This window comes from Tachypleus tridentatus, chromosome 4, assembly GCF_004210375.1.
Source record: "Tachypleus tridentatus isolate NWPU-2018 chromosome 4, ASM421037v1, whole genome shotgun sequence".
Lineage (NCBI taxonomy): Eukaryota > Metazoa > Arthropoda > Merostomata > Xiphosura > Limulidae > Tachypleus > Tachypleus tridentatus.
The window spans coordinates 100,742,857-100,770,599 of NC_134828.1; the positions used below are offsets into that span (position 1 = coordinate 100,742,857).

Consider the following 27,743-nt stretch of genomic DNA (forward strand, 5'->3'; position numbering starts at 1 on the left):
AATCTCAAATTGACCAATTCATTTTCCAAAAGATAAAGTGGTTCTTGCTGTTTGGCACGAGATCATAGAAATTATTTAACCATACTGTTTCTAATGTTTGTCGTTTTCTTGTTAATTTTGAAGTAATAATACCCCAACAAATCATTCCCTTGTATTAAATAAAACACCAGTATGTATGATAATAAAATATAAATAAATCACATTGTATGCCGCTAGATAACCAGCATACGTAGTTAAAAGTAATTTCTACCCACAAACAACGTGATTTATTTAGTAATTTCCGTTTCGTCTTGATGTTTGAAAAACTTAGAATTATTTTTACTGTTGAAACGTGTGAAGCATCTTGAAAAGTTTTACTTTCATATATACGTATATTACCGCAAACAAATTTCAGATCTTAACATATGAAGTATGCACATAAATACACTTTCGCGTATTATTGTTATTAACTACATATATATATATATGTATATATATTTTATCTTTTCAGATAATTGTACTAGAGGCACATTATTTACCTGGCAAAATATTTGTTCAATTTTCTGTTGTCATTTATCCTCCACGATATCACAGTTACCATAACAACCACTGTATGACGTTCTGTTTCTAAGAAAATGTCGGGCGAAGACGAAACATTTTTTTTTTTTTTGATGGTCTTGAGGGAAATCTTATACAAAGATATCTTCTAGCACAGAGAAATGAAAACATACATATCTGAACTGTTTGCTTTTGTCAATGTGTTTATGGAACTGTAACTGTTTAACTGGAATCCTAGAATGTTTACACTGACGGCATCAAAATACATAGTTCTGATGTTAGAAACAACGATATATATCAGATAATTTCTTTTGTTTTACTTCACTTTCGTTTCACATTTGGAATCATTTTTATTTGATCATTTATCGAAAAACTCCCTTTGTAGAGGTAATAACTCTTTCAGGAAGTGACATTTTTATGTATATTAACAATTAACTGCTTTATTTTAGTTCTTGCGAGAGTCTCCAGATTTACACGCTAAAACAAGGGATTCAATTCCCCTCACTTGACTCAGCAGATATCCCGATGTGGCTTTGTTATAAGAAATACACACACTTCTATCGAGAAATTCTTAAACCTATAAATTTCTTCAAACCTTTATTTATTTAATTATATTAAACCCTCCACCCCTAACCAAGTTACACAGTTTAACGTACTGTCAAACTGCATGCTTTGTGTTAGTCTCCAGAAAAACTTACGTTATCAAATAGATATGTCTATTAGATATTTTTCAAACTCCGCAAAGTTTTAAAACTTCAAAAGTTTTGCATTTTCCACAGTAAAACAGAACAAGATAATGAGAGCCATTTCGAACAGAAATATCACAAGTTCTACCTCAAGAAATAATTGTTGTAAAACCAAATAATTATACAAAGATGATACCATTATTAATGTTAGGGGGCAAATGTTATCCGATTGGTACCAGTGTAAAAAAAAATACTGGTCTTCTTAGTTTGGTAACCTCTAAAATTTACCAGTTTCTAAAGAATTGTCATTCTGTTTCATCTACGATCTTAAAACAGCTCTCACACGTAGGTAGGCCCGACACGGCCAGGTGGTTAAGGCACTCGACTCGTAATCCGAAGGTCGCGGACTCGAATCCCCGTCACACTAAATATGGTCGCCCTTTCAGCTATGGGGACGTTATAATGCGACGTTCAGTCACATTATTCGTTAGTAAAAGTGTAGCCCAAGAGTTAGCGGTGAGTGGTAATGACTAGCTGCCTTCCCTCTACCCTTACACTGCTAAATTAAGGACAGCTAGTGCAGATAGCCCTCGTGGAGCTTTGCGCGAAATTCGAAACAAGCAAACAAATCCACGTAGATAAGCGGTAAGCTTAAGGCTTTATAACGCTTAAAAGCGGGTAGCGATACATTCAGACCTTAATTGCATGAAACCAAAAAAAAATTAAAGATATTGAAACTGTTTAAAACAGTTACTGAGCACATGTGTTCAGGTTGGTATGTAGCCATGAAACAATTTATCCATCAATTTACTAATTAAATGTTTTCACAGATAGTTTCGTAAAACGACTATATTAGTAGAAGTAGAGGTCTTAGTATAAAATCTAAATACCCGTTGCCATTTTACCAAATTTTCTGAAAAACATTTGACCTGATTTCTCTTTCAGGAATAGAAACATTAACTGGAAAATGCAAAAGACAACGGAAGCCGAAATCTAAAACTTCACTGTTATTGGTTTCGAATGAAAACGTATCATAGTCTGATATTTGTTGTGTGTTTTCTCACATTTAAGACTGTACACATTCATTACGATTTGTAGTGGTTCTTCTTGCTCACATGTACCACACTGGTACAGCGGTAAGTCTACGGAGTTACCGTGCTAAAATGAGGGGTTCGATTCCCCTCAGTAGACACAGCAGTTAGCCCGATGTGACTTTACTGAAAAGAAAACACAAACCCAATTCATGGTCACTGCGTAAACCATAAATGTTTTTCGTAAATATTGTCATTCTGAAATTGTTAACACAGTGTTTATTCTATCGTTTTTACCATCACAAGAGCATCTTATATACCTATCATATAGAAAAAGGACTAATAAAATTTTAAAAAATACAACAATTCTCCCATTATTATGAAATTTTCGGAAATTATTCAACCAGATAATACAAGTTTGTATTGATTTTATATGAAGCATGTTCCAGTTAGTGATGCCTGTTTGGTTTCTGCAATCTATTAGACAAAAAGGAACATGATCTGGTTAGGAAAATATACGGTTATCTGTTTCTTGTTCAATAAACTAATAACAAAGAATTAAAATACAGTAATTCAAGGCCTTAAAATGTTTTGATTTGTCTTTGACTTTTTTTGTAAGTTCAAGGTCTTCAGTCTTTCATGATCTCTAAATATATTCTTGAGGATTGTTTTTATGCTGTTCTATTTTGCAACATGAGTAGAATCAAACTTCGTCATTAATATTCATAGGTATCTATTAACATTTCTAAAGGTTAGATTCTCGACTTGATTTATTACAGTTGTAGTTAACTCTATGTTTACACAGCCGTAAGCGAATTCAGAATTCATTACAGCGTTGTATAATCCTATATTAATTTATGTTGGGTTTGCTTGTCTTTTATCCACAACTACACAATAATCACTCCGCGATCCGTCCATCACAGGAAGTAGAAACCTAGACTTTAGCATCGTACGTCTATAAACTTAGCGCTGACCAACCGGTGGGTCAATCACGTTGTTTGGAATAAATTTTTTGTTTGTATATTTCATGAACTTATCCCAAGGTTATGGAGCTACTCCAATCAAACCTGGAGCCCGGGGATGTCCTTATCAATGTGGTGTAAATCATTTACCAATGAGTTAAAACACGCACTGAGGACCATCCTGGCTTTCAGAGTCGCCTTTTGTTTGTTTGGAGTTAAGCACAAAGCTACATAACGGGATATCTGTGTTTTGCCCACAATGGTATCGAAAACCAGTTTTTAGCATTATGAGTCAACAGACATGCCGCTGTGCCACTGGGCGGTGGTGAGTTAGAGTCGCTGAATCTGAATATAGCATCATATTTTATGTTACTGGACGTCAGAATTCGTAAGGCGTCATGTTTGAAACTGTATTCACGCCCTCATCAACAAAGCGCAAGTACCATGACCAATTGCTCTTTATACGTGTTCATTCGAGTGCTGATTCCACTTTGGGAAAATATAAAAGTAACTGAGGATAATTGGTGGAAAACGACCGTTACATTGTTGTTTCAGTAAATCATGAGGGGATATTCTGTTGTTTAACCTAATTGGCCACGATTTAATGATCATTATGTATGTTCAAATAATATTAAAAAAATGTTTCTTAATTTCCCGCAAAGTTACACGATGGCTATCTGCGCTAGCAATCTATAATTTAGCAGTGTAACACCAGAGGGAAGTGATCACCACTCACTCTTTTACCAATGTATAGTGGGATTGACCGAAACATTATAATGCCCCACAGCTGAAAGGGGGAGCATGTTTAGTGTGACGGGGATACGAACCCGCGACCCTCGGGTTAGGAGTCTAGCGCCTTAATGACCTGGCCATTCCGGGTCTATAAAAGAGTTCAGCTCATAGCAACTTCCCAAATGTTTTGATTAGTTATAGAAAAACAAAGAGACAGGATTTCGTATGTTACTTTGGCATTACCTTAGGTAGCTAACGTCAGATCTCCCGAGCTTCTTTGTGTTTCAAAGCTCCATAAGGGTCTAATTATCTGTTTTGTATAAGTTTGGAAGCTGCAATACAAGATCTTGTGAAAAGAAGTTTTAAATTGAGATACTTTTTTGGTTTTTATCATTATACTTACCGTATAATGCTAAATAGATATAAAATGCCAATTATACATCAGAAAGTCCTATACGCTTAGAGCAATTACGTTTAGACGGATTTTCGATTTTGTTATAGAAAATGTTTCAAAGGTTGACTTTCTATTTTATGTAGTGCACAACGAGCCTCTGTCTGTTGAAAGTATAACAAACTACAACGACTTTCGGGTTTTACGGTTCTTCCCAATTACAATATGTTTACACTTGGAACCTCTCAACGAATTGTCTCTCGTGGGAAAATGGTAGTGGGTGTAAATTACAAAACTTGTGAAGATTTCTATAGTTTTACATTTGAAGGTTTAATCGATTCATGACTGTTAGACATAGTGTCAATAACTTAAATCAGAATAGCTGTCGGAGATCAGGTACTTTAGAACATTAGTTCTATGCTAAAGACTGCATGAACCTCATACGTTTGATGAACAAAAAACAAATTAAATGTACTATTCTAACAACCAGCCCAGATTTTATAAACAGACACACTTTTAATATTATAAGACAAAATATAAATCCATATTTGTCATAATCATTTGGAAGTCGCCTCGGGAGAAGGAAGATCTGCCTTTCTAAAGTGTAAGATTATCCGAACACATACGTTTCAAATGTATCAAATATTATTAGAGTCTGAAAATTAAAGTTAAACACTGGGGCATTTCTTTGGTCCGTAAGTTTAATAACGCTTTGTACTTTACGTTTACTTGGAGTGTCTTAAATAGCAAAGAATGTGGTAACATCAGAAAAGTAGTAACAGGTACAACTAGAGGTTTGGCAGAAAACAGACTGGTGAGGGAATCTAAGTTTTAATTTAACTTAATGAATGAAATAGTCTTAGATAACAGGGCTTACAGTGTGTAAAAACAACTTTTTTACTGACACGGGAACAGCTATTCTTAAGCCTATTATACTTAATAGGCGACTTCCAAATGATTATGACAAATATGGATTTATATTTTGTCTTATAATATTAAAAGTGTGTCTGTTTATAAAATCTGGGCTGGTTGTTAGAATAGTACATTTAATTTGTTTTTTGTTCATCAAACGTATGAGGTTCATGCAGTCTTTAGCATAGAACTAATGTTCTAAAGTACCTGATCTCCGACAGCTATTCTGATTTAAGTTATTGACACTATGTCTAACAGTCATGAATCTCGTGTTATATAGTACTACATCACCTTGCTGGGGAAACTTTCAAAAAACTTATTCACGAGAATGCCTTCGTGTTCTATGGTAAGATAGGCTTTCCATATAAATTTAGTAGAAAGGTAAGAAAAGTTGCTAACCTTCTGCTTTCCATATAAATTTAGTAGAAAGGTAAGAAAAGTTGCTAACCTTCTGCTTTCCATATAAATTTAGTAGAAAGGTAAGAAAAGTTGCTAACCTTCTGCTTTCCCTATAAATTTAGTAGAAAGGTAAGAAAAGTTGCTAACCTTCTGCTTTCCATATAAATTTAGTAGAAAGGTAAGAAGAGTTGCTAACCTTCTGCTTTCAATATAAATTTAGTAGAAAGGTAAGAAAAGTTGCTAACCTTCTGCTTTCCATATAAATTTAGTAGAAAGGTAAGAAAAGTTGCTAACCTTCTGCTTTCCATATAAATTTAGTAGAAAGGTAAGAAAAGTTGCTAACCTTCTTAGATTTTTCGCTATTGAATGTAGGCTTTCTTCCAATACAAAATTCAGTTTTTCGGATAAAACAATGGTGTAGCTTGGCTACAGATGTGCCCCCGTCAATAAGTCGTTCTTTCAAATGTTCAACTGCATGAAGCAGTTTGGTCTTCCAGATGTAACGATAAATATCAGACTACTTTTTCCTCGACTCATCCTTTCCAGACTCGTTTGTATAGAATACAGGCCTGTTAACCTGTCGCTATCTCTAGGACATCCTTTGCAACATTGTTAACAAAAGCTTCATCAAGCTGAGACTCCATTTGAGATTTATTAGCAAGCAAACTTTTACGGAATGGAGTTCTTAGCTCTATCCCAACCCTCTTCAGTTTAACTGGTTTCAGGACTAGTATGGATTTCATACTGGAGTATAAACCCAGAAAAACATCCTTCTGAAATGCTGTTTAAAGAAAAGATTCAGATCTTATTTAGTTATGTCCTTAAATGTTCATAGCATTATCTACTTTACTTCATCATCACTGACTTATGACTACATGAAGAGATTACTGCTAGAGATGTCTTGGCCAATACATGGCTGAGACAATCAGATTGTAGTGGATTCTGGTTTGTTCTAGTGTCCAAATACTTTACTGTTCCTATGAATATATGATCCCAGTGTTCGGTCAGTAGAAGGACATGTAGACATAACAAAGATTCTCTGCATAACCTTAATCCTACAAACTAATTTCATTTATTCCAACAATTCACCTCCCTACATCAAAGATCGCCAACTTCTTTAAACAGTATTTTCTGCCTGCCCAGAGGGCAAGACTATTATCATTAATAGCAATCTGAGGGTCGCGGGTTCGAATACCCGTCAAACCAAACATGTTTGCCTTTTCAGCCGCGGGGGCGTTATAAGTTAAGGTCAATTCCACTATTAGTTGATAAAGAGTAGCCCAAGAGTTCGCGGTGGGTGAAGATGACTAGCTGCCCTCCCTCTGGTCTTACGCTGCAAAATTAGGGACGGCTAACGCAGATAGCCCTCGTGTAGCTTTGCGCAAAATTCAAAACAAACAAACAAACAAAAATTTATCCTCTCATTTCCTTCCGATCACAGACAGCAGTGACAAGTTGTGACTCTTAATTTCACTAATTGACAAAAATCCGTTCTATTTTTAGTGCTCTCAACCGTTACTATAGAAACCATCAGTTGCCCTTGCATTCTGTTATCTGAAGTTCAATTTTAGGGATAAAACTGATTCATCGGCTTGAGGAGTTTCAGACTGTGGTTTGTCCTTTATAAACCTGTGTTTAAAACGATGTTGGTTTCACTGTTTATGTCTTCAGCAGTAAAAAAAAAACCCAACAAAACAGAATATCGTAGAATTGTTACAGACTATACTGTATTCTTATATCCAGTGATGAACCGTGTTCTCAATTAATAGTCTTTTAAACAGTGTAAATGAGCAAATACTTCAGTTGTTGGCTTGAAACAGATGACTGATGCTGACTCAATGAATAAGCACACAAAAATGTAAGAAAACAAATCTGTTTTCTTGTATCAGACCTTATTTTTATTGGGAAGCTGTGAGACTTAACCATTACATGCATATAGAAATAAAGAAAACTTCACCATATTATATTTCTCACCAATATCACCTGTTTTTCTCCCATTAAAAGAAAAATTGGAGACGGATTCACAAGTGGTTCTGTGCCTTTGCATAATTGATGTAACAAATATGTATTGGAGCTACCTTAAAATATTTTACAGAAACATTCTTCAAGGAGCTGAAGAGACTATGTAGAATCTCCTACGATACTAACTGTAGCATGATACATATATCTCTAGCAGGTATATTATACATACACCGTGTTCTGCATATAATTAGCATCTTCTAGTAATCCGAACGTACAAAAATCACACATTTTGACCAATTATATATTTTACATACTGCAAAGATTATTCTACATATAATAATTATGTCTGCTTGAGCGTGTTTCTCTGTTAACTCTCTGGAATGAGGTTTCTCTAAATTTATCGGTTGAAACAGAGTCTTGTACAAGTCAGTATGAGTTTTGGATTATCCCACTTGAACTGTTCATTAGCAATGACTGTTAATATAAGTTATCTAAAGACTATAGGATACCACACTTCGACCCTGATCTACATTAACAGTGTAGTGTTTCATAACTGGTTCTGTGTTTGTACTGTACAGAAGTATTCTAAGTCTTTTCTCTGTTCAATCTGCGGACAAGTGAACATTTACGTTCATTATTGTACGAATACGTTTATTTGTTTCTTATTTGCTGCTTAAGTTATTTTTTATTGTTTTCACAACATTTTCAAAACCTGCATTTTGAGATACCATTTAATTTCTGAACAGATATGAATTATTATTTTGGAGCCTTGCATGGCCTGGTAGTTGGGGCGTTCAACTTGCCATCTGCGGGTAGAGGATTAAAGTCCCATCATATAACATGCTTCCCTTTTAGTCACAGGGCATTTTAATATTTCAGTTAATCACACTTGACGCGAAATTCAACAATGTATTATTTTGATGACGAACAGCAGTAACTACTAACAACAGTACAAATGCATCTTTCCTTCTCAAGTAAACTAAAATGCTCATATGTATTTATAGTGAAATACTTAAATATACATACTTTTGATAAACTCGCCCTAAAAACCCTTAAAATATGTAGACTTAACCCACAAGGATTAACTTGCAAATTATCCGAGAACTAATTTTTCACTTAGTCACTTTTTGAGGATTGCTGTTTCGTTATACATTTGCCCAAATAATGTACAAAAGAATACTTCTTAGACGAAGGTTGACTGGGTTCTTTTTATACAGTTTATGTAAGTATTTACATTAGTTTTGTAAGTAAGTGAAACGTTTCTAATATGTATTATTGTTGTTAAATATAGTGAATGAACCGCAATGAATGGGAACTTTGATAAAAAATGTCCTTTTTCCAACAGATAAACTATTTACTTGCTAAAGTTCTTTCCTTATGTTCTGCGTGAATTGTGTTGCAAGTGTGCTTAAATTATCTTTGAAATTATATATTTGTAAATGCTCTATTATACAAATATACTTTGGACAAGTACTTGTTACACACAAGTACTTGTTAAATACGAAAATGTCATAATTGTAACTAGATTTACTTCTGCAAGGTTCCTGAAAGTATTCTGTTCCAAGAGTAAATAAAATCAAAGTTAAAAGCAACAAATATTTTTATTTCTTGCTTTTGAAGCTCGTATACCATTGTGCGTTGCACCTACAGAATGCATAATTATACTCGCGATTCATGGCATACGCACGTTTCGCTGATGTCATGCCAGTACTAACTGTAATGCTAAGCATCTCTTATATGACGTAATTTTAATGTCTAATGACTGACAGACAACACACTACATTGGTTCGAGTGATTGAAACAGGTAATTCCTCCAGACGGCTTTCGACTCCCTTTCAGGAAAATAATTTATGTTAGATTACTTGCAATTCCTTAATTAAACATATAATTTGCCTGTTTAACTGTTTTTTCTTCTGTTTACCACTTATTGTAGTCCCCAGCTGGGACAGCGGGAGGTCTTCGAGTTTACACCGCTAAAATCAGGAGTTCGATCCCTCTCGGTGGACACAGCAGATAGTTTGATGCGGCTTTGTAATAACAAACACAGACACATTATCACTGCATAGTTTGTTTAACATATATAGAGTCGTAGGTAGCCTTTAGCACACAAAGAAGAAGAAATTGAATAAAAATAACTAAAATAAACCCGAAGAAACAAAAGATATAAAGAATATAATTGTCTTACATCGCAGAAAGAAAGAAATACCACTAGCGTGATTTGTACTCTCACTGAGCGATAGAGGGTGTCATGCAGATGAGCTAATATTTCGTTCAATACAACTGAGTGTTCCTATAATAAAAATTATAGGGTATAAAATGTACACCTAACAGTTATGGCGAATAACATAATACATTTTGTGCATATTTAAAAAATAATAATTAATGTTTTTTATAAGAAGACTCTTAACAAAACCAAGGAAGACTTAAAGTTTGTTTGTTTTTATTTCGCGCAAAGCTACACGAGGACTATCTGTGCTAGCCCTCCCTAATTTCACAGTGTAATACTAGAGGGAAGGCAGCTAGTAATCACCACCCATCGCCAACTCTTGGGCTACTCTTTTATCAACGAATAGTCGGATTGACCGTCAAATTATAACGCCCCCACGGCTTAAAGGGCGAGCATGTTTGGTATGACAGGGATTCGGACTCGCGAGCCTCAAATTACGAGTCGAACGCCTTAATCCACCTGGCCATGCCGGGCTGGAGTTTGTGTTTTAACTTTTTAAACGTCCAAATCTTGATTCACTATCTGGAATTCTATTTTGTTATTTATTACCTTTGTTTATCCTAACTTTTCCACTACATTTTGTTATAGGTCTCCTCTCTGATTGTCTTTTTTATTCATGTTCAACATTCTTATGCTTTGGTTGTTTTCATTCCCTTTTTATTGCTAATTTTTTGTTTCGAATTTTTATTTTATTTTTTACATTGTTATCGAATAATAACGTTGTAGGCGTTTCGATAGTCTACATACCTAAATCACGAAGATTTTTGGTCGGTAATTTATCAATATCTAGTTTTGAAAAAAACTGTATCAAACGAAAAGTTTGATTGAAAAGTTTTAATTTCTCAACTTTATATCTTATTTAAAGAAACGTAATTTTGTAAAATAATTAAATTAGTTTTGATTTATTATCTACAACTAATAATGTGAGATATCAAAATGTATTAACCCTAATAATATCAAAGCAAGAGGAATCAAGTTATCACCTATCTGTTCCCCCGTTGGTACAGCGGTAAGTCTACGGATTTAGGACGCTACAATCAGGGGTTAGATTCCCCTCAGTGGACTCAGCAGATAGCCCATTGTGGCTTTGCTATAAGAAAGCCGATAAATACAATGTAAATTTTAAGTATAAGGCAGAGAAGACACAAATAAAACTATCCATCGTTAAAATTCTTCCGTTGTTGATAACATGACTAAGATTTTGTTCTTAAGCGTTTTATTTCAGTGTAATAAATAAAAAGGCTCTTACACGACAGAAAGTACTAAACATTAAACTTCCATTTTTTTCTCTTTTTTATGTCTAGGTGATGGCTATTAGAAGCAACTATATGACAAGTGAAGTTTTGAACCTTGGTGGGATCAAGTACAAGCGTTACCTACTGCGATCACAGCGCTCTCTAACTTGGTATTGCTGTTTCTTGTTTTTATTGCTTTAAAGCAAAGGATTTCAAATGATGACATTAAAATGGGAAAAACTATCCCCTGCTGAGTTTCAGCAGCTTCAAGATTACATTCAGTGTAAGCATCAATGTTTAGTATCAATTTCTAGTTTTATGTTTAATATATTGAGTTTGATATCCTTAGTGCTGATAATACATCACAAAATAGAGTGGAATATAAGAACTCACATCAGACTGATGTCAAGTCCATGATGTTTTATTATTGACTGGACTTAAACGTAGTTAATTTTCTATATGCAGTAATTCATACGTTTATTCTGATAAACAGTACATAGCTTCATAAATATATCATGTACTATTTCAATCATCACATCTTTGTATCAGTTTTACTTCCTAACTCAGTTATAGGAAAATATTTTGACCTTTCCTTTTCAACAAATGCTATTAATTTTTTATTACCAGGTATTTGTATGTATAATTAACTATATTTGTTGAAAGTTTTAATTTCTATTTATACAAGTAAAAATAATAAAAATAATTTTTCAGAACTTCTATCACAATTTTTATTAATAGAAATCAAGCGACAACATGTCAAGTATAATCATACTGCTGTTGAAACAAGAAAAGAGTTTCAATTTCTCATAAATATTTGTTTTAGGAAGTTATTGGAAGGTGGCGTGATTAAAGAAGCCCCTAACTATAATTAACTCAGAACTCGATTAAAGTAATTCGTAGCCACAATCTACACAAAACGTGATTCAAATAGGTCTTAGCTATAATCAACACAGAATGTAATTAAAGTAGTTTGTAAGTATAATCAACACAGAACGCGATTAAAGTAGTTCGTAGCTACAATCAACAAAAAACTTGATTGAAATATTTTCTAGATACCATCAACACAGAACGTAATTAAAGTAGTTCGTAAATACAATCAACACAGAACGTAATTGATTGAAATACGTGATTGAAATATTTTCTAGATACCATCAATACAGAACGTAATTAAAGTAGTTCGTAAATACCATCAACACAGAACGTAATTAAAGTAGGTCATAATTATAATTAACACAGAACGTGATTGAAATATTTTCTAGATACAATCAACACAGAACGTAATTAAAGTAGTCCGTAAATACAATCAGCACAGAACGTGATTAAAGTAGTTCATAGCTACAATGAACACAGATGTAATTAAAATATCTCCTAGCGACAATCAACGCAGAACGTGATTAAAGTAGTTCCAAGCGATAATCAACACAAATGTGATTAAAGTAAGCTGTAAGTACAATCAACACAATATATTTATTATACTTGATCCTAGCCATAGTCAATACGGAATAAAGTTGATAAAGTTGTTCGAAGCCAGAGGCAACAGAGAAACTCGAAATTTCAGAATTTCTCGTAAAAATTCACAAGGACAAGTGATCGGCTGAAGAGAAAGCAGCTAGTCAACTCCTCTCCCGTCAAATCTTGGGTTAATATTGAATGATCGAATAGTGGGATTCGACTACACGGTGCATTTTCGAGGTAACTGACAGACAATTATGGAACCTGGGTTTCAGGGTTCGTGCACGCTAATTTTTTGACCACGCCACATCCGATACACAGTCATGAGAAACCTTTGTAATTTCATCAACACACAATAAGGACAATCTTTTATAACACAAAACATATGAGCTAGTGAAACGTAGTTTTGAACGAAATAGGTCCAGTTAACTCAGGAAGCAAAAATATAAATTTACTTCAATAGGGAAAAATTCTAACAAAGTGCCTTATTTATAAGCAGTAATCCGTTACTGCTCTGATTTATTTTACCCGTTACTTCAGGTTGTAGGTAAATAAACCAAATTACTACAACATTAAATAAGTCTAAAAAAACATTTGCCATTCTTATATACTTCTTATTTCGTATATGACACAATAATACATTTGCAAGTATATTTATAACTCCATTCTAAACAAACAGTTTTATAACTGATTACATAATGTAACACAAATTTTGTTCCTGGATAGTATGTGTTATTTCTAAATTGCTCATGTTGAAAAGTACAGAAAATGGCCATTATTCCCTTCAAACTTTGCTTTTGTGACCTGGATAACGAAATTTAGAAATTATCCTACTTTCTACTAAAAACGGGCAAATTTGCACATTTTCATTTACATAAGGTGTAAATAAAACAACATATGAATTAAGATTTACATGTATTTATACTAAAGATATACAAAAATGTTTAGAAGTGAGTAGTTTTTCGAGTTTTGCGACTGTTATGTAAATCACTTTCACGTATCAGCCCCTAAATAAATTCTCCCATCATGTTTTCGTTATACGATCCCAGGTCACAAAAGCTAAGTTTAATGAGAAAAAATGTGTCTTTTCCGTTTACTTTAGGCATAAGCATTTGGGAATTAACACTTTCTGCCCAGGAACAAGAAAAAGTTAAAATTTTGTTCCATAGTGTTATATAAATCACTGTTAAATCTATAAACACTTAATGCAATGGCGTTATTGCATAGCTGTTAGTATGTTAGTTTAAACGGAGAAGACGATACAATTTTAGCGTTGCACAGAGAACATAGCTCTAAAGGGTAAAAATGATATCATTGTATTTTAAACCAATAAAATTCCTCTGTAAGATTTTTTGTAAAATAGACACATGTGATTCTTGGTAGAACTTCTCTTTACTTCCATGGCTTCCGTTTTAGTGCTGTATTAGAAACCCATGCTTTATTTAATTATACGAATGCTGGTGTTAAGAGATGCGCCTTCTTTTGCTTGTTGAAGTAAATGAATCAACCTAACTCGTAAAAAGTACCTGGAGTTCGTAAATTAATTTAACGTAACCATTTATATTACCATTTCTAACGCTCTTCTTTCTCTTCAAATGTATATGTGTCTCTGTATTTATCTTACCATACACTACTACACAGAAAAGCTAAACAACTTTAAGATAGGGATACTACACAAGAATTTTAATAGTTCATAAACCTACCGAATAATGCTATTTATGGATAGGTGATAATTCACAAAAGTCACGTTACTACGTCAGCTTACTGTAAAGAGAACATTTTGTGGATAGAGATACTTTAAGAGAATTTAATTAGTACGAAACCTAGTGAGAAACGTAGTTGTGTTTGCCGATACTTCATGAGAATTACTTTAATACGGAAGCTACTACTGAACATGGGTTGTAGATAGAGATACTTTAAAGTAATATCATAATGACCAAAGCGTAATAAGGAACACAAGTTGTGTTTACAGGTAGTTCATGAGAGGCTCGGTACCTAAGCCTTCTGAGAAACGCAGTATGTGGTTAGAGATACTCAATATGAAGTTCATTAGTACATTTAGGTACTAAGGAATACAGATTGTAGTACATCAGTACATACGCTTACTTAGGAACGCAACTCGTGGTTTAAGATACTTTACCAGAAAGTTATTAGTACACAGTCCTACCGAGGAACAGACCTCGTGGTCAGAAATACTTATTAGAATTTTATTGGTAAATAAAGATACTGAAAAAAAACAATTTGTCATTAGACAGACTTCATGTGAATCTCATTAGCACATAAGCCAACTGACGAATACAAAGTGAGATTAGAAATAATTTATTAGAATCTTATTAACACATTGATCTACAGATTAACACAACTTGTGGTTACAGATAATTTATTAGTCCCATTAGTATATAGACCTATCGATGAACACAAACTGTGATTTGAGATGTTACATGAGAAAATCATTAGTACGTAAACCTATTGAGGAACATAACCAGTGGTTTGAGATGCTACATGCGAAAATCATTAGTACGTTAACCTATTGAAGAACTCAAATTGCTTGTGGAGATACTTTATCAGAATATCATTAGTACATAAGCCTACTGAGGAGAGAGATATTTCATGAGAATATCTTTAATACAGAGACAGTTTGAGTCACGTAGTTTATTTTAGTGGTACTTCATGAGATTCTTATTAGTACAAAAATCCATTGAGGATCATAAGTTGTTTGAATTTAACACTTTTGATGCTACCAGTAGTATTAATAATCAATATTCCAGTACCAACCATACTTTTCTTAATCCAGATGTATGATATTTATATGGATGTCCATACCATGTTCAATTAGTTCATTGAAGCCACTTATAGTATGTGACCTACAGGTGTGTCAGTTGTGATCCAATCGTGAGGCACGTGGCAGATACACCAGGATAATCTGATCACCAGTTAGAACAGCTAAGAAACACAGCTTGTGAACATTTAAGCGTAGGGATATTTTATGTGAATAGATGGTAGTGTGAACATTTATTGAGTTATTTAAATTGGATAGAATAAAAGACGGACTAAGTAAAATAAGTAAAATTTATGATTGGCAATCTGTTAACATGTGATATACATCAAAGTCATGGCGTCAAATGTCAGTATTTCTTTGGCTCATACTTTCAACAACTGTAAAGAACGTACAGAACGATGAGAGTGAACCTTTCTGAGTCACTTATTCAGAAAGTAGATAAATAAGTGTTAGTTGCTATATGTTTGGAAATATATATACTAATGTTTATGCTGAATACGAAATGTTGTCGTTGTTGTTAATTTCACATTTTTCAGAGAGCAATGAGTTCATTAAACTGGACCTTCTTATTTACTTTGTTATAAGGTAGAGAGTAAACACGTGTGTAGTGCTGCTTTACTGACTGGCGTTTTGCTTTACATTTTAAAACCGCATGTAAACAAAATACGGACGTGTAACTGAAAACTATAGAAAGATTTCATTGACCGGCCAGCATCGTATCGAAGACTGCGTGTTATGTACCTTAAATTCATATCTGAGTGAAACCGAGTGTTACTAGATGAATAGTGTATCTGACTGTGCAATCGAGACTGTGGGGTTCACGGCTTGTTACTATCAAAAACAAAACAACAACAATAACAACAAAACCCCACTTTGTGTTGGTGGGTGCGTTATATGAGTGGCAATCAATTGTCGAGTATTGGAGGTGGGTGGAGTTGGCTAGCTGCCTCCCCTTATAATCTAACACTCAAAATTGGTGACAGCTACCATACACATCCCTCGTGTATCTTAGCCATTAAGTTAAACAAAACAGTAAAGTCTTTGTTTATTTTGTTTTGTTATAAAACATATAGTATACATGGACTGAAAGTATATTTCATTAGTATGGTTGATCTGAAACAAAATGTGGAACTGAAATAAAAAAATACAATTTTGTTCATATTTTATACATCAATTTCAAAAACATAGATTTCGCAAAACCAAAAAAAAATCAGAGTAAGTAATTTTTTTAAAATTACTTTAGTTCCTTGTTAAAAACATAAGCAATGAAAGTCCAAATGTTGTTACGTGAGTAAGACATACATAAATGAAGTACAATCTCACTTGGATTTTTCTTTTTAAATTTCCAATATTTCGGTTATAAGATGGTTCCAGGAAACCCTTTAACCTGTCTAAAATAAATTCAGACCTGAAGCTCAGGGCGTAATCTCCTTAACTTTCATCAGTACACCTGGGGTCCATATGAACCCCAACGATAAATATTTTTTCATTGACCAGTTATATTTTTATTATTTGTATGTAATTGTCACATTAGTATCTTCTGTTACACAAATAGTAAAACTTTCAATGTTTTGCAGTGGAATAATTTTTGTAAATAAAAAGTTGCATGCGGTCCATGCGGATCCCAAGAAATATACAGATTTGGAGCTCTGTGTCTTTATCAGGCATTGTGTGAATAGTCTTACAGAAGTTATTCATTGTAATAAATAGTGATTACGTATTCAGATCTCTCCCGAAGTGAAGTAATGCGCACAGCCTACTTCAGAGACGTCACCAGAATCCCCGTGCAATACAGAAAGACGTCAAATCTGCCTTTGTAATTCTTGGATTGCTTGACACAAGACAGCATGCTGGCCAAGGCGTTCCAGCAACAAAAAACTATATTATCTTTGCCCAAGAATCGCGGACAGGAAAGTCCTTCAAACCTGTACAGCATGTGGAAACCATGTCTGTGCTGATCACTTCACACCCAATGTACGGTGTGATGAGTGTTTGTAAAATGACTGGTAAAAAATATGAGAAACACTTTATGTTCGCTCAGAATAAGTTACATGTTGTCCAAAATTTGACATTAATTTAGTTCTAAAACAAAGTTTGATGTAGTTCGACCCCCTTGGATCCTTTCGGACCCCAAGCACGTTTTTGTAAAATTTGGTGTTTTTGTTACATATTCGAAAAATCTGTTTTTCATTCAGTATTTTATTAGTTTTAATCGTGAAATATCAATTAGAGAAGAAGTGGCCCTGTATATTATCTAAATATATGTCAATGATGACAATGTTTTGGCTAAATATAAGAAAATGAATATAAGTAGATTTTATATTTTGTAATAATAAATCACATATTATATATTGGGTTGAGGAATAATTCGTGAGCGTTTTTTCAAGTTAACAAAATATATTCATAAATGAAACGCTTTCGCAAAATATTTCATGTCATTTGGTAGATAATTTTTTGCTCTAATAGATAGTGTGTTTGATTTTCGTATGTCTTTAATTTTTGCTTCATTTTCAGCTCATTAAATGGAATGTCAAGTGGACAAAATCGAGCATTTTCGACACCATCTGCTTTTCGCATTTAATTTCTTGCAATTTCGTTTAAAACAATGCATACTATATACCTAGGTATTACATGAAATAAAGTATCATAATAAATGTTTTGGGTGTAACGTGTTCATGCATTGAAGTATTGTATAGTCTTGCATGTAATGCTTGAATGACATTATTTAAAACGCTCACGAATTATTCCTCAACCTAATATTTATGGTACTCTGTCTTTCTTACAGTTTATCTGCACAATGCTATGAGAAGCCAGTATGCTAACTTCTCAACATCTAAATCATAATTTCAACATTATGATCATTAAATACATGCGGGTTCCGTTTGGACCCATGGTGAACAGAAAGATGGATATTTTAATGTGTACTGATGAAGGTTAAGTATTAAAACCACCTATCATTGTATTTAAGGTGAATGTTTGGAATGTAAATACTAAGCCGTTTTGTTAAAGACTTTCCTTATATATATATTGTTACAAACATAAACAAGCCCAAACAAAAATAAAAAAATGCTGCATTAATCGGAAAGATCCCCAGGGTACAGGCTATAACGTGGGATGTAAAATGTACCCTAGGTTTTATTTTACTGTAAAACAAAGTTATCTCGAGAGATTATACATCCCTTGAAAACATGAATGGTTTTAACTCCTTCCACTTCACCAACCTAGACTGCGCAGCGTATTTTGTACTTAGCTTAACACTCCTACGAAAAGTGGGGCCTAATAGGCCCCAGAGCAACTTGAAAAGTTATTAATATTAGGCTAATAATTTTGTATTTAAATGAATTGCCATTTAATTTACTATCTAGCGAAACCACAGCCAGGGGAACGGGCTTGGAGAAATTAGGACTAAAATCGTCTTTTCATAGGAGTGTTAAAATTTGATTTACCGCTAACACTGAAAGCTCTAATAACCAGGAGGAAATTTGGTCACCAAGGATACAACGCGAACACTAATACATACAATGAACCAGCGTTCTTTGACACATCAAGCGAAAGACTATTAACGGTTTGAAAGCTTATTCTAAACGGGATTATATCCTAAAGTTGTATTTAACTTCAAAGTGCCCCCCCCTACTGAATCAGCGGTAAATCTGGCTGCTTGTAACACTAAAACCCGAGTCTCTGTAATCTTGGTTCTTAGAAGACAGATAGTTCACTGTATAGCTTTGTTCTTAACAATAAGCTAATAGGCTGATAATTACCAGGGCAATGTTTTATACATTCCTTGAAAAGATGAATATAATTAGTCAACTTACGACCAATCTTTTGGCTCACTATTCAAAGATTTGCAAGTGGTTCATACATAGTATATTTAACCTTTGTCATAAAGCACCCTTTGTGAAATATTATCTGTCTTCAAACGTTATCATTCTTTAAATTTTCCAATTTTTTCTTAACGAGCTCACACTCACTGTGACAATTTGTTTCAGTACTTTATTCACTCACTGTGACAATCTGTTTCAGTACTTTATTCATCTAGTAACTCTTCAGGACGAAGAATATTGCTAAAATAGTCATTAGTAAAAAATGAAAGAAAGTAGAAATTCATATCCCAGCCATCTCAGAGTCATCAAATATGAGTATTTTTTACCATCTCTCATACCATCATAATATTTTTCTGGTTCTTAATGTATTTAAAGAAGGTCTGGCATGACCAAGCGTGTTAAGGCGTGCGACTCGTAATTTGAGGATCGCGGGTTCGCATTCCCGTCGCGCCACATATGCTCGTCCATTTAGCCGTGGGGGCGTTATAATGTGACGGTCAATCCCACTATTCGTTGGTAAAAAAGTAGCCCAAGAGTTGGCGGTGGGTGGTGATGACTAGCTGCCTTCCCTCTAGTCTTACACTGCTAAATTAGGGACGGCTAGCACAGATAGCCCTCGAGTAGCTTTGTGCGAAATTCAAAAACAAACAAATATGTAAAGAAAGTTTTACAGATTTGTTTTACATCTAAAACGTTTTCTTTTCATCGAATCTTTTAATCTTCTATAATGTTTCAAATCTCCAATCATTTAAACTTATTAACTTTGCGTTTTTGTAATTTAATCCCATGATTTTTTGTAAGTCAGTTATATGTTTTTTTTCCTGCAACCATTCTTATTTCTATGAGGAACATGTCTGTCTTGGTTATATAAAAGTTTTCCTAGATTTGATCAGTGTTTCTAATTAATTTAGTTGCCCAGTTAATAACAGGCAATTCTTGTCGAATTGCTTTAAAATTTGCTGTTTTTGATATTTGTAACCAAATTCTCATTATTTCTGATCTGCATATGAGATAAAACATCAAGTCTATTTGAGCAATAATCAATTACACCCAATCTCCACTCACTCAACCATTGCCATATTAGAAGTTAACAATAAACCTAGAATACCATTGTTCTTTGTAGCTTTACTGATCAACTGGTAAAGAAAACCTTCGTGAACGATGTCTAAAAAACCTTTCTCTCTAATTGCTTGACTCTAACACCTCCCAATCAATCTAAAACCAAGATCACCCACAATTTTGATCTCGTTAGCACTTAAATTCTCATACTTACTGTTGAGTTTCTCATTAATTTCATCAGTTTCTTCTGGTATTCATTCTCTCCTGTATACCCGATAACATAAGCCTAAATACATGAATACTCCTGGTATCCTCGACTTTAATACATTTATCTCCTTCTATCATTAGAGACTCCTCCAGTGGCACAACAGAATGTCTACGGACCTACATTGCTAGAAACCGGGTTTTGATACACGTGGTGAGAAGATCACAGATATCCCATTGTGTAGCTTTGTGCTTAATTTGAAATAAAACAAACCTGTCTTTAGGTTTTTATCCCTATTAAATAACTTATAACCTGTGTTTCCAAGAAATTTCTGTCATCAAATCTACACACAAATTAATCAAGTTTTAGTTTTTTTCCATCACAGTGAAACTCCCAAATCTTACCAGGGTTTTAAGTCATATGTTCTGCTTCCATATTACAATATTAAAAAATCAAATTATCTTTAATAGTACGTCTGTATTTTGTTCCTATAATACAATTTTATCTACATCTTACTGTTTCTGTATTTAGTGTATTCTGGCTCTTTCGTCTTACGGCTGAATTACTAGTCCTTGCAAAAAACCTAACCCCATAACCTATTCAAATAAAGACCATCCATTTCAAAAGCTACACTTTACCGTTGAAATGATCAATCTCTTCCAATCAGTCAGTCTACTTCTTTACATATTAATCTAATCCTCAACCAGCTCAAATGAATTATTTACAATTTCAACCCCACAATTAAGTCACTCGAAGAGTTATGTTAACGAACATTTATAAATAACGTAAGTTAAAGTAATCTAAATGTAACTAAAGATACTTAATGTATACAATCTAGTTATTACGAAAACATTTAAATGAAGATTTAAAAAAAAAATTCAACATTGTAGAAATATAATAAAAATATAAAACTTAATTTAAAATAAAAAGTGTTGATATGTCGGCATTCCCACTTTCGTTGATTGAAGAAGAAGGAATTGCGAATTTTCTATTTTATATAATGTTTTTTAATGTAATTTTGAGTCAAATACATTTACAGATCTAATTGTCAAACCTCTATGTAGTTACATCGATTTAAATATCTCTTACAGAGAATTCTCACACTTCTCTCTGCTAAATGCGTGACATTTATTTTTAAGCACCCGTGCAACTCTTCCTGTCTTCAAGCACACATGTACCACTTGTTTTTAAGCACATATTTAAAGCTTCTTACTTTTGACCCCAGGTGAAACACCTGCTGTCTTTAAGCACACATGTACCACTTGATTTTCAGCACATACTTAAGGTTTTTTTCTTTTAGGGCTCGGCATGGCCAAGCGTGTTAAGGCGTGCGACTCGTAATCTGAGGGTCGCGGGTTCGCATCCCCGTCGCGCCAAACATGCTCGGCCTTTTAGCCGTGGGGTGTTATAATGTGACGGTCAATCCCACTATTCGTTGGTGGGTGGTGATGACTAGCTGCCTTCCCTCTAGTCTTACACTGCAAAATTAGAGACAGCTAGCGCAGATAACCCTCGAGTAGCTTTGTGCGAAATTCAAAAATAAATAAACAAATTCTTTCTTTTAACCGCGAATGTAAATACATATTTAAACCCTCTTACTTTTAACCACAAGTGTCACATCTGCTGTCTTTCAGCACACATCTACCACTTGTTTTTAAGCACATATTTAAAGTTTCTTACCTTTAACCACAGGTGTATATGTTTAAAAACTGGTGTTACATGTGTGCTCAAAGACAGCAGATGTTACACTTGTGGTTACACATTTACGCATCACCTAATTTGATTTTAAAGTGTTATGATACTGTTTTCAATACGCTTATGTGTGTAAAAATAATCATTTTAATGCGTATCACTCTCGTCAGATAAGACCTTTATTTGTGTGAAAGTCGATTAACTATGAAATTTCACTCTGATAAATCAAACTTACCCTGTTTATCTGTTTAAAATAATGATGGAATGATATTAGCTATAACATGTCACTGTTTAAGACTAACATTAGCTTATAAAATATTTGATTAACCTAGTTTATTAAAAAGTATAAAAAATTTATTAAAGAAATCATTTAAGAAAACTTTTAAAATTAGAAAATTGAAATAAATGTGTGTTTTAAGTTCTAATTTCACCAAAAGGGGAACGATATTAAACTGGTCTTAGAGGCAAGTTTTCCTTCAGCTTAACGTTCTTTCTTCCTCTAAAGCCTTTACAATACAGCTTAGTAACATATGTATAACAAGTAATCGTATATAACTATTATTCATACAGAAATTAAATATACGTGTACATTGACATTCAGTTAATTTGAGTTTAGAAATAACTATTTTGGTATCTGTAAATTGATCAATTTATTCATCAAAAGCTTCAAGAAAATTTTTCAAATGTATTTGTAACATTAATTTTAATGATTCAAAAATGATCTTTCAAGTAATTTGATGACAGCAGTTTAATTTTTTCAAATAACATGAGGTTTTAATAAGTAAGAAAATTTTAAATGTTCTCAAAAATAATCGTAATATTAGATCTATCGTCTGTGTGCATGTTATTTAAAGTCTTAAATTTAAAATTAATATAGTGTAAAACCCATAATTTCTTCTATATGCAATAAAGGAAAGCCACATTAATATACAGTCAAAGAAAGAAGAGAAACTTCCCACTTTTTCTGTTAGTTTTATAAATTAAATATGAAAATCTGTATGCCACGTGGGCCTCAGGAAACAGATTAGTATGGATTAGTAATTCAGTGCATTTTTCTACTGAGTTAAATAAATATTTTTTATTTATTTATTCATGCATGTACAATACTTTAGTCAAAATATATAGAAAAAGGATGCAAGGCACTCCAATCGTAATCTGAAGGTCGCGGGTTCGAATCCCCTTCGCACCAAACATGCTCGCCCTTTCAGCCGTGGGGGCGTTATAACGTTACGATCAATCCCACTATTCGTTGGTAAAAGAGTAGCCCAAGAATTGGCGGTGGGTGAGGATGACTAACTGCCTTCCCTCTAGCCTTACACTACTAAATTATGGACGGCTAGCACAGACAGTTCTCATGTAGCTTTGTGCGAAATTCAATAAACAAACAAACAAATCATGAAATATTTTAGTAAAGTAATATATTCTGTAACAAACTGAGGATTACAGTTTCAGAAATATAAGCAACATGCTATGACTTATTATGTTGAAGTATGCACATTCCTATTAAACTAAGATAGAATAATTAAATAGTTTTAATAGATACGTTTCTTGCTCATTAAAATCCTTATTAGTGATTTAATCCGTTTTTAACGACACCGAAATATTAAGTAGAGTTCACATACATTTTTTTTTTTAATTTAATTGTGCGAGATTTATGCAAGATACAAATATGAAAATATTTGAAAGTAAGTCACAGTTGTTTTGTTTTTTTATATATGTTAAGATATTGAATAAAGCTCCACTTGTATATGACTATTTTATTTTATCATATTATTCTGGAGTCCCCACTTACAAGAGATTCCACCTAACTTTGAATCCTTTGTTTGTGTGTTTGTTTTAAATTTTGGAGCAAAGCTACACGAGAGCTATCTGCGCTAGCCGTCCCTAATTTAGCAGTGTAAGACTAGAGAAAAGGCAGCTAGTTACCACCACCCACCGCCAACTCTTGGGCTACTCTTTTACCAACAAATAGTGGGAGTTACCGTCACATTATAACGCCCCCATTACGATTCGAACGCCTTAAAACACTTGGCCATGCCGGGCCTTCCAAGTGATAAAGCTAAATGTTTAATTTACAGGCAAATATCATTTAATGTCTATAATATTAAATGTGAGTAACCACTTATAAAAATGGTTGAGTGTTTTATTGATAAATGATCAAATGATCATTTTTTTCTATCAGTGCGGGTCAATATATTTGATTAGATAATTAAATACTAAAGATGTATTTATAATTCGAATTTTATGTGCATTTTTATCATCACAGATGTCTTAATAAAATAAAACACTACACGTGACTTTAATCGCATCGACTTCTTTGCAAGTTAATATGATAAAATTATTTAAAGAAGATTTGTCTTGCTTTTTTTTGTTTTGTTTTTTGAATTTCGCACAAAGCTACTCGAGGGCTATCTGCGCTAACCGTCTTTAATTTAGTAGTGTAAGACTAGAGGGAAGGCAGCTAGTCATCACCACCCATCACCAACTCTTGGACTACTCTTGTACCAACACATCGTGGGATTGACCGAAACATTATAACGCCCCCACGGCTGAAAGGACGAGCATGTCTGGCGCGACAGGGATGCGAACCCGCGACCCTCAGATTACGAGTCGCACGCCTTAACACGCTTGGCCATGCCGGGCCAGATTTGTTTTGCAACAACAAGACCATGTGGAGCTTCGGGCAAATTTTAAGTTTTGGATTTTACGGTTCTCGGTTTTTATGAGCGGTTTTGTGTTTCTTGCCACTGGTTTTGCCCACAGTTTATGGATCTTCACCAAATTTGGCATGAAGGTTAGTTGAATCCATTCACAGATTCATATAAGTATGCGGTTTCACATTTTTTCGTTTGCAGTTTTCAGGACGTTTTTCTACAATTACGTTCTTAAATTATCCGAAGAGTGTTTTTTTTTTTATAACAATAGATAAGCTTTTTCTGTGAAAACGCTTCACTCATTCATTTTATTACACATCGAAATGTTGCATACGGCACATCTTATCCTAAGAACTAAATCTTATTTTTGTTTAACTTCTTTAACGGAAAGTTAAAATTATTGCTGTAGCTTTTTTTCTACCATCGCGAAGAAATTATTTTTGATGAAGGTACAGTTCCAAATGTTGTGTCAGAATATTACTATGACATGCATCAAGCTACTGCACAAGCAAACGAGTATGTTTATATAGTTCTGTCTGTTGTGTGACGTGGAACAACTTCATAGGTATGGATAGATCTTGACCAAAGTTAATATGGAGGTTCGTTAGGTTCATGCTGGGATACAAAGTTTGTAGTTTCACATTTTCTCTTTCGCAGTTTTGCAGACTTTTTTTGTAATAATTACATACAGAGGACGGGGACACCAGATAGTATAAAGTTATTTAAGTTTGTAAGTGAGAGTCAAAGACACCCTATCAATAAACCAAAACGTTCCTTCTCAAATATACAAAAGTTAGTCCCAAGTCACAGACATATAGAAGGGGCTGAAGTCAGTCCCAAGTTACAGACATATAGAAGGGGCTGAAGTCAGTCCCAAGTCACAGACATATAGAAGGGGCTGAAGTCAGTCCCAAGTCACAGACATATAGAAGGGGCTGAAGTCAGTCCCAAGTCACAGACATATAGAAGGGGATGAAGTCAGTCCCAAGTCACAGACATATAGAAGGGGCTGAAGTCAGTCCCAAGTCAGTCCCAAGTCACAGACATATAGAAGGGGCTGAAGTCACATATATAGAAGGGGCTGAAGTCAGTCCCAAGTCACAGACATATAGAAGGGGCTGAAGTCAGTCCCAAGTCACAGACATATAGAAGGGGCTGAAGTCAGTCCCAAGTCACAGACATATAGAAGGGGCTGAAGTCAGTCCCAAGTCACAGACATATAGAAGGGGCTGAAATCCGGAACTCCACACGTTATATTACTACAATACATTCTGACTAACGCATTTTTATTTGTTCATAATATAATATTAATTATTTCTACCATTCAAAGACAACTAAAATTTGTTTATTATACATGGGCTCACCAGTTAAATATTTCTCCGACGCTAGTGACAATTCTAAAACTTTTCGATATACGTTCAATTCTAAAATTAATGTTTATAGTCAATGGTCTTACCAAAAGCTTACCATACAATATCTATGCATAAGTGCTTTGTTCAATAATTCCAAATTCTCTCCACCATTGTTCTATTCCCCATATTGATAAATATATATTTGTACATTGACACACTCATCCCTTTATATATATGGGATCACACCAACCTATGCAAACTCTTATTTATCTGTTTATAACTTTCGAGTAAAAATAGTTTTCAAGTAATAGACTAATAAGAAGGTAGTTGCCACCACTTAAGTTTAACTGACCGGATAGAAGAGTTGCATAGTCACTTTTAAATAGCGCTCTTACGGTTCCCACTAAATCCGGAGTGCATTTATATGGTAAAATACCTTGATTTCTTTGGTCCACAGCACAAACTAACACTTGGCTATCTCAACCCCAGTCTCAAGTTTTCACTAATTCTGATATTCACTTATAAATATACACACGTCTTTCTAATTTAACATTTAAACATTCTTTTACCTAAAAATCTCCATCGCTGTTACACTTTGACCTACCGATATCTAATTCAATTACTGTCCATCCTCTTAACTGTGTTTTCAAAATACAATTAATACATCTGTACATTTACACAAGAAACGACTTAAAATGTAAACATATAATCCTTTTTGTCTTCAAATTAAGAATTATACCATTTTAAAACCTCAGACAAGAAGTTTTTATAGATTACTTCATTAAATAAATATTTAAAAAAAGACGTTATAGATTTTACAAACTACGTGGAATATTTGGTTTTTTATTATAATAAGTTTTTGTATCGAAATTAACAGCATTTAATATAAGTTATAGCTTAATTTAATAAAATTACATAATCCACAAATTAACTCACCCGTTCTGTCATAGCAATACAGTCCACCCATCTACTTAATAATTTAGCTTTATAAACTCACCAACTCTTTACCTATTGATTTATTCTTGCTTCATCAGATCCATTCATTCAAATATACGTACACAATGAGTTCTTGAGACTAAAGCTCACAGGGCTAACAAGTTTTGAAGTCCACTGAATGTAAATAGGCTGGGCATTCATTTACTACACTTAAGTAGAAAAGCCTTGTCCCCAGATATTGATTTATACTGGTAGACAGGAAACTATCCATGTGGAATTGAAACACTAGTGGAGGGTAAACAGTAACAATACTCTGTTTAAACTGTGTGGGAAGATAATTTATTACTTGGATGAGAATGAGTGACATTGTAGTTAACGAAAATATCACGTGTTTGTTTTTTGTATATCAGTTTTCTGAAATGTAAATGTATCCAGATCTATTGGACTTGTTGGTGTGTTATATAAAGTTTTTTTAATAGGTATTAGACTGAACTTAGTTTAAGTTACACAGTCCATGGGAAACATACATGGCATTAGACGATATACCATTTTAAAGTAGATTTAACAAGCGAATTTTTTTTTTGCTTGTTCAAGTTTCCACGATATTTCAGACCATTGCATTGAAAGTAGAGTTATATTATAAACACATTTAATATACTTTTCATAAGCTATGGATTTAGAAATATTAAATTTTGCTAAAATAATTCGAAGATTAC

The 27,743-nt window shown here is 33.7% G+C and overlaps 1 protein-coding gene across 2 annotated transcripts in view; it reads left to right on the plus strand.

Moving 5' to 3' along the window:
- The window catches only part of LOC143249771 (diacylglycerol kinase beta-like), a 243,099-nt gene that overhangs the window by 113,967 nt on the left and 101,389 nt on the right, over positions 1–27,743 (plus strand). For both annotated transcript variants that reach the window (XM_076500158.1, XM_076500159.1), the window contains exon 2: positions 11,144–11,357. In XM_076500158.1, coding sequence (XP_076356273.1) covers positions 11,291–11,357 — 67 coding nt within the window. In that variant the 5' untranslated portion in view covers positions 11,144–11,290. The remainder of the gene's footprint in view (positions 1–11,143; positions 11,358–27,743) is intronic.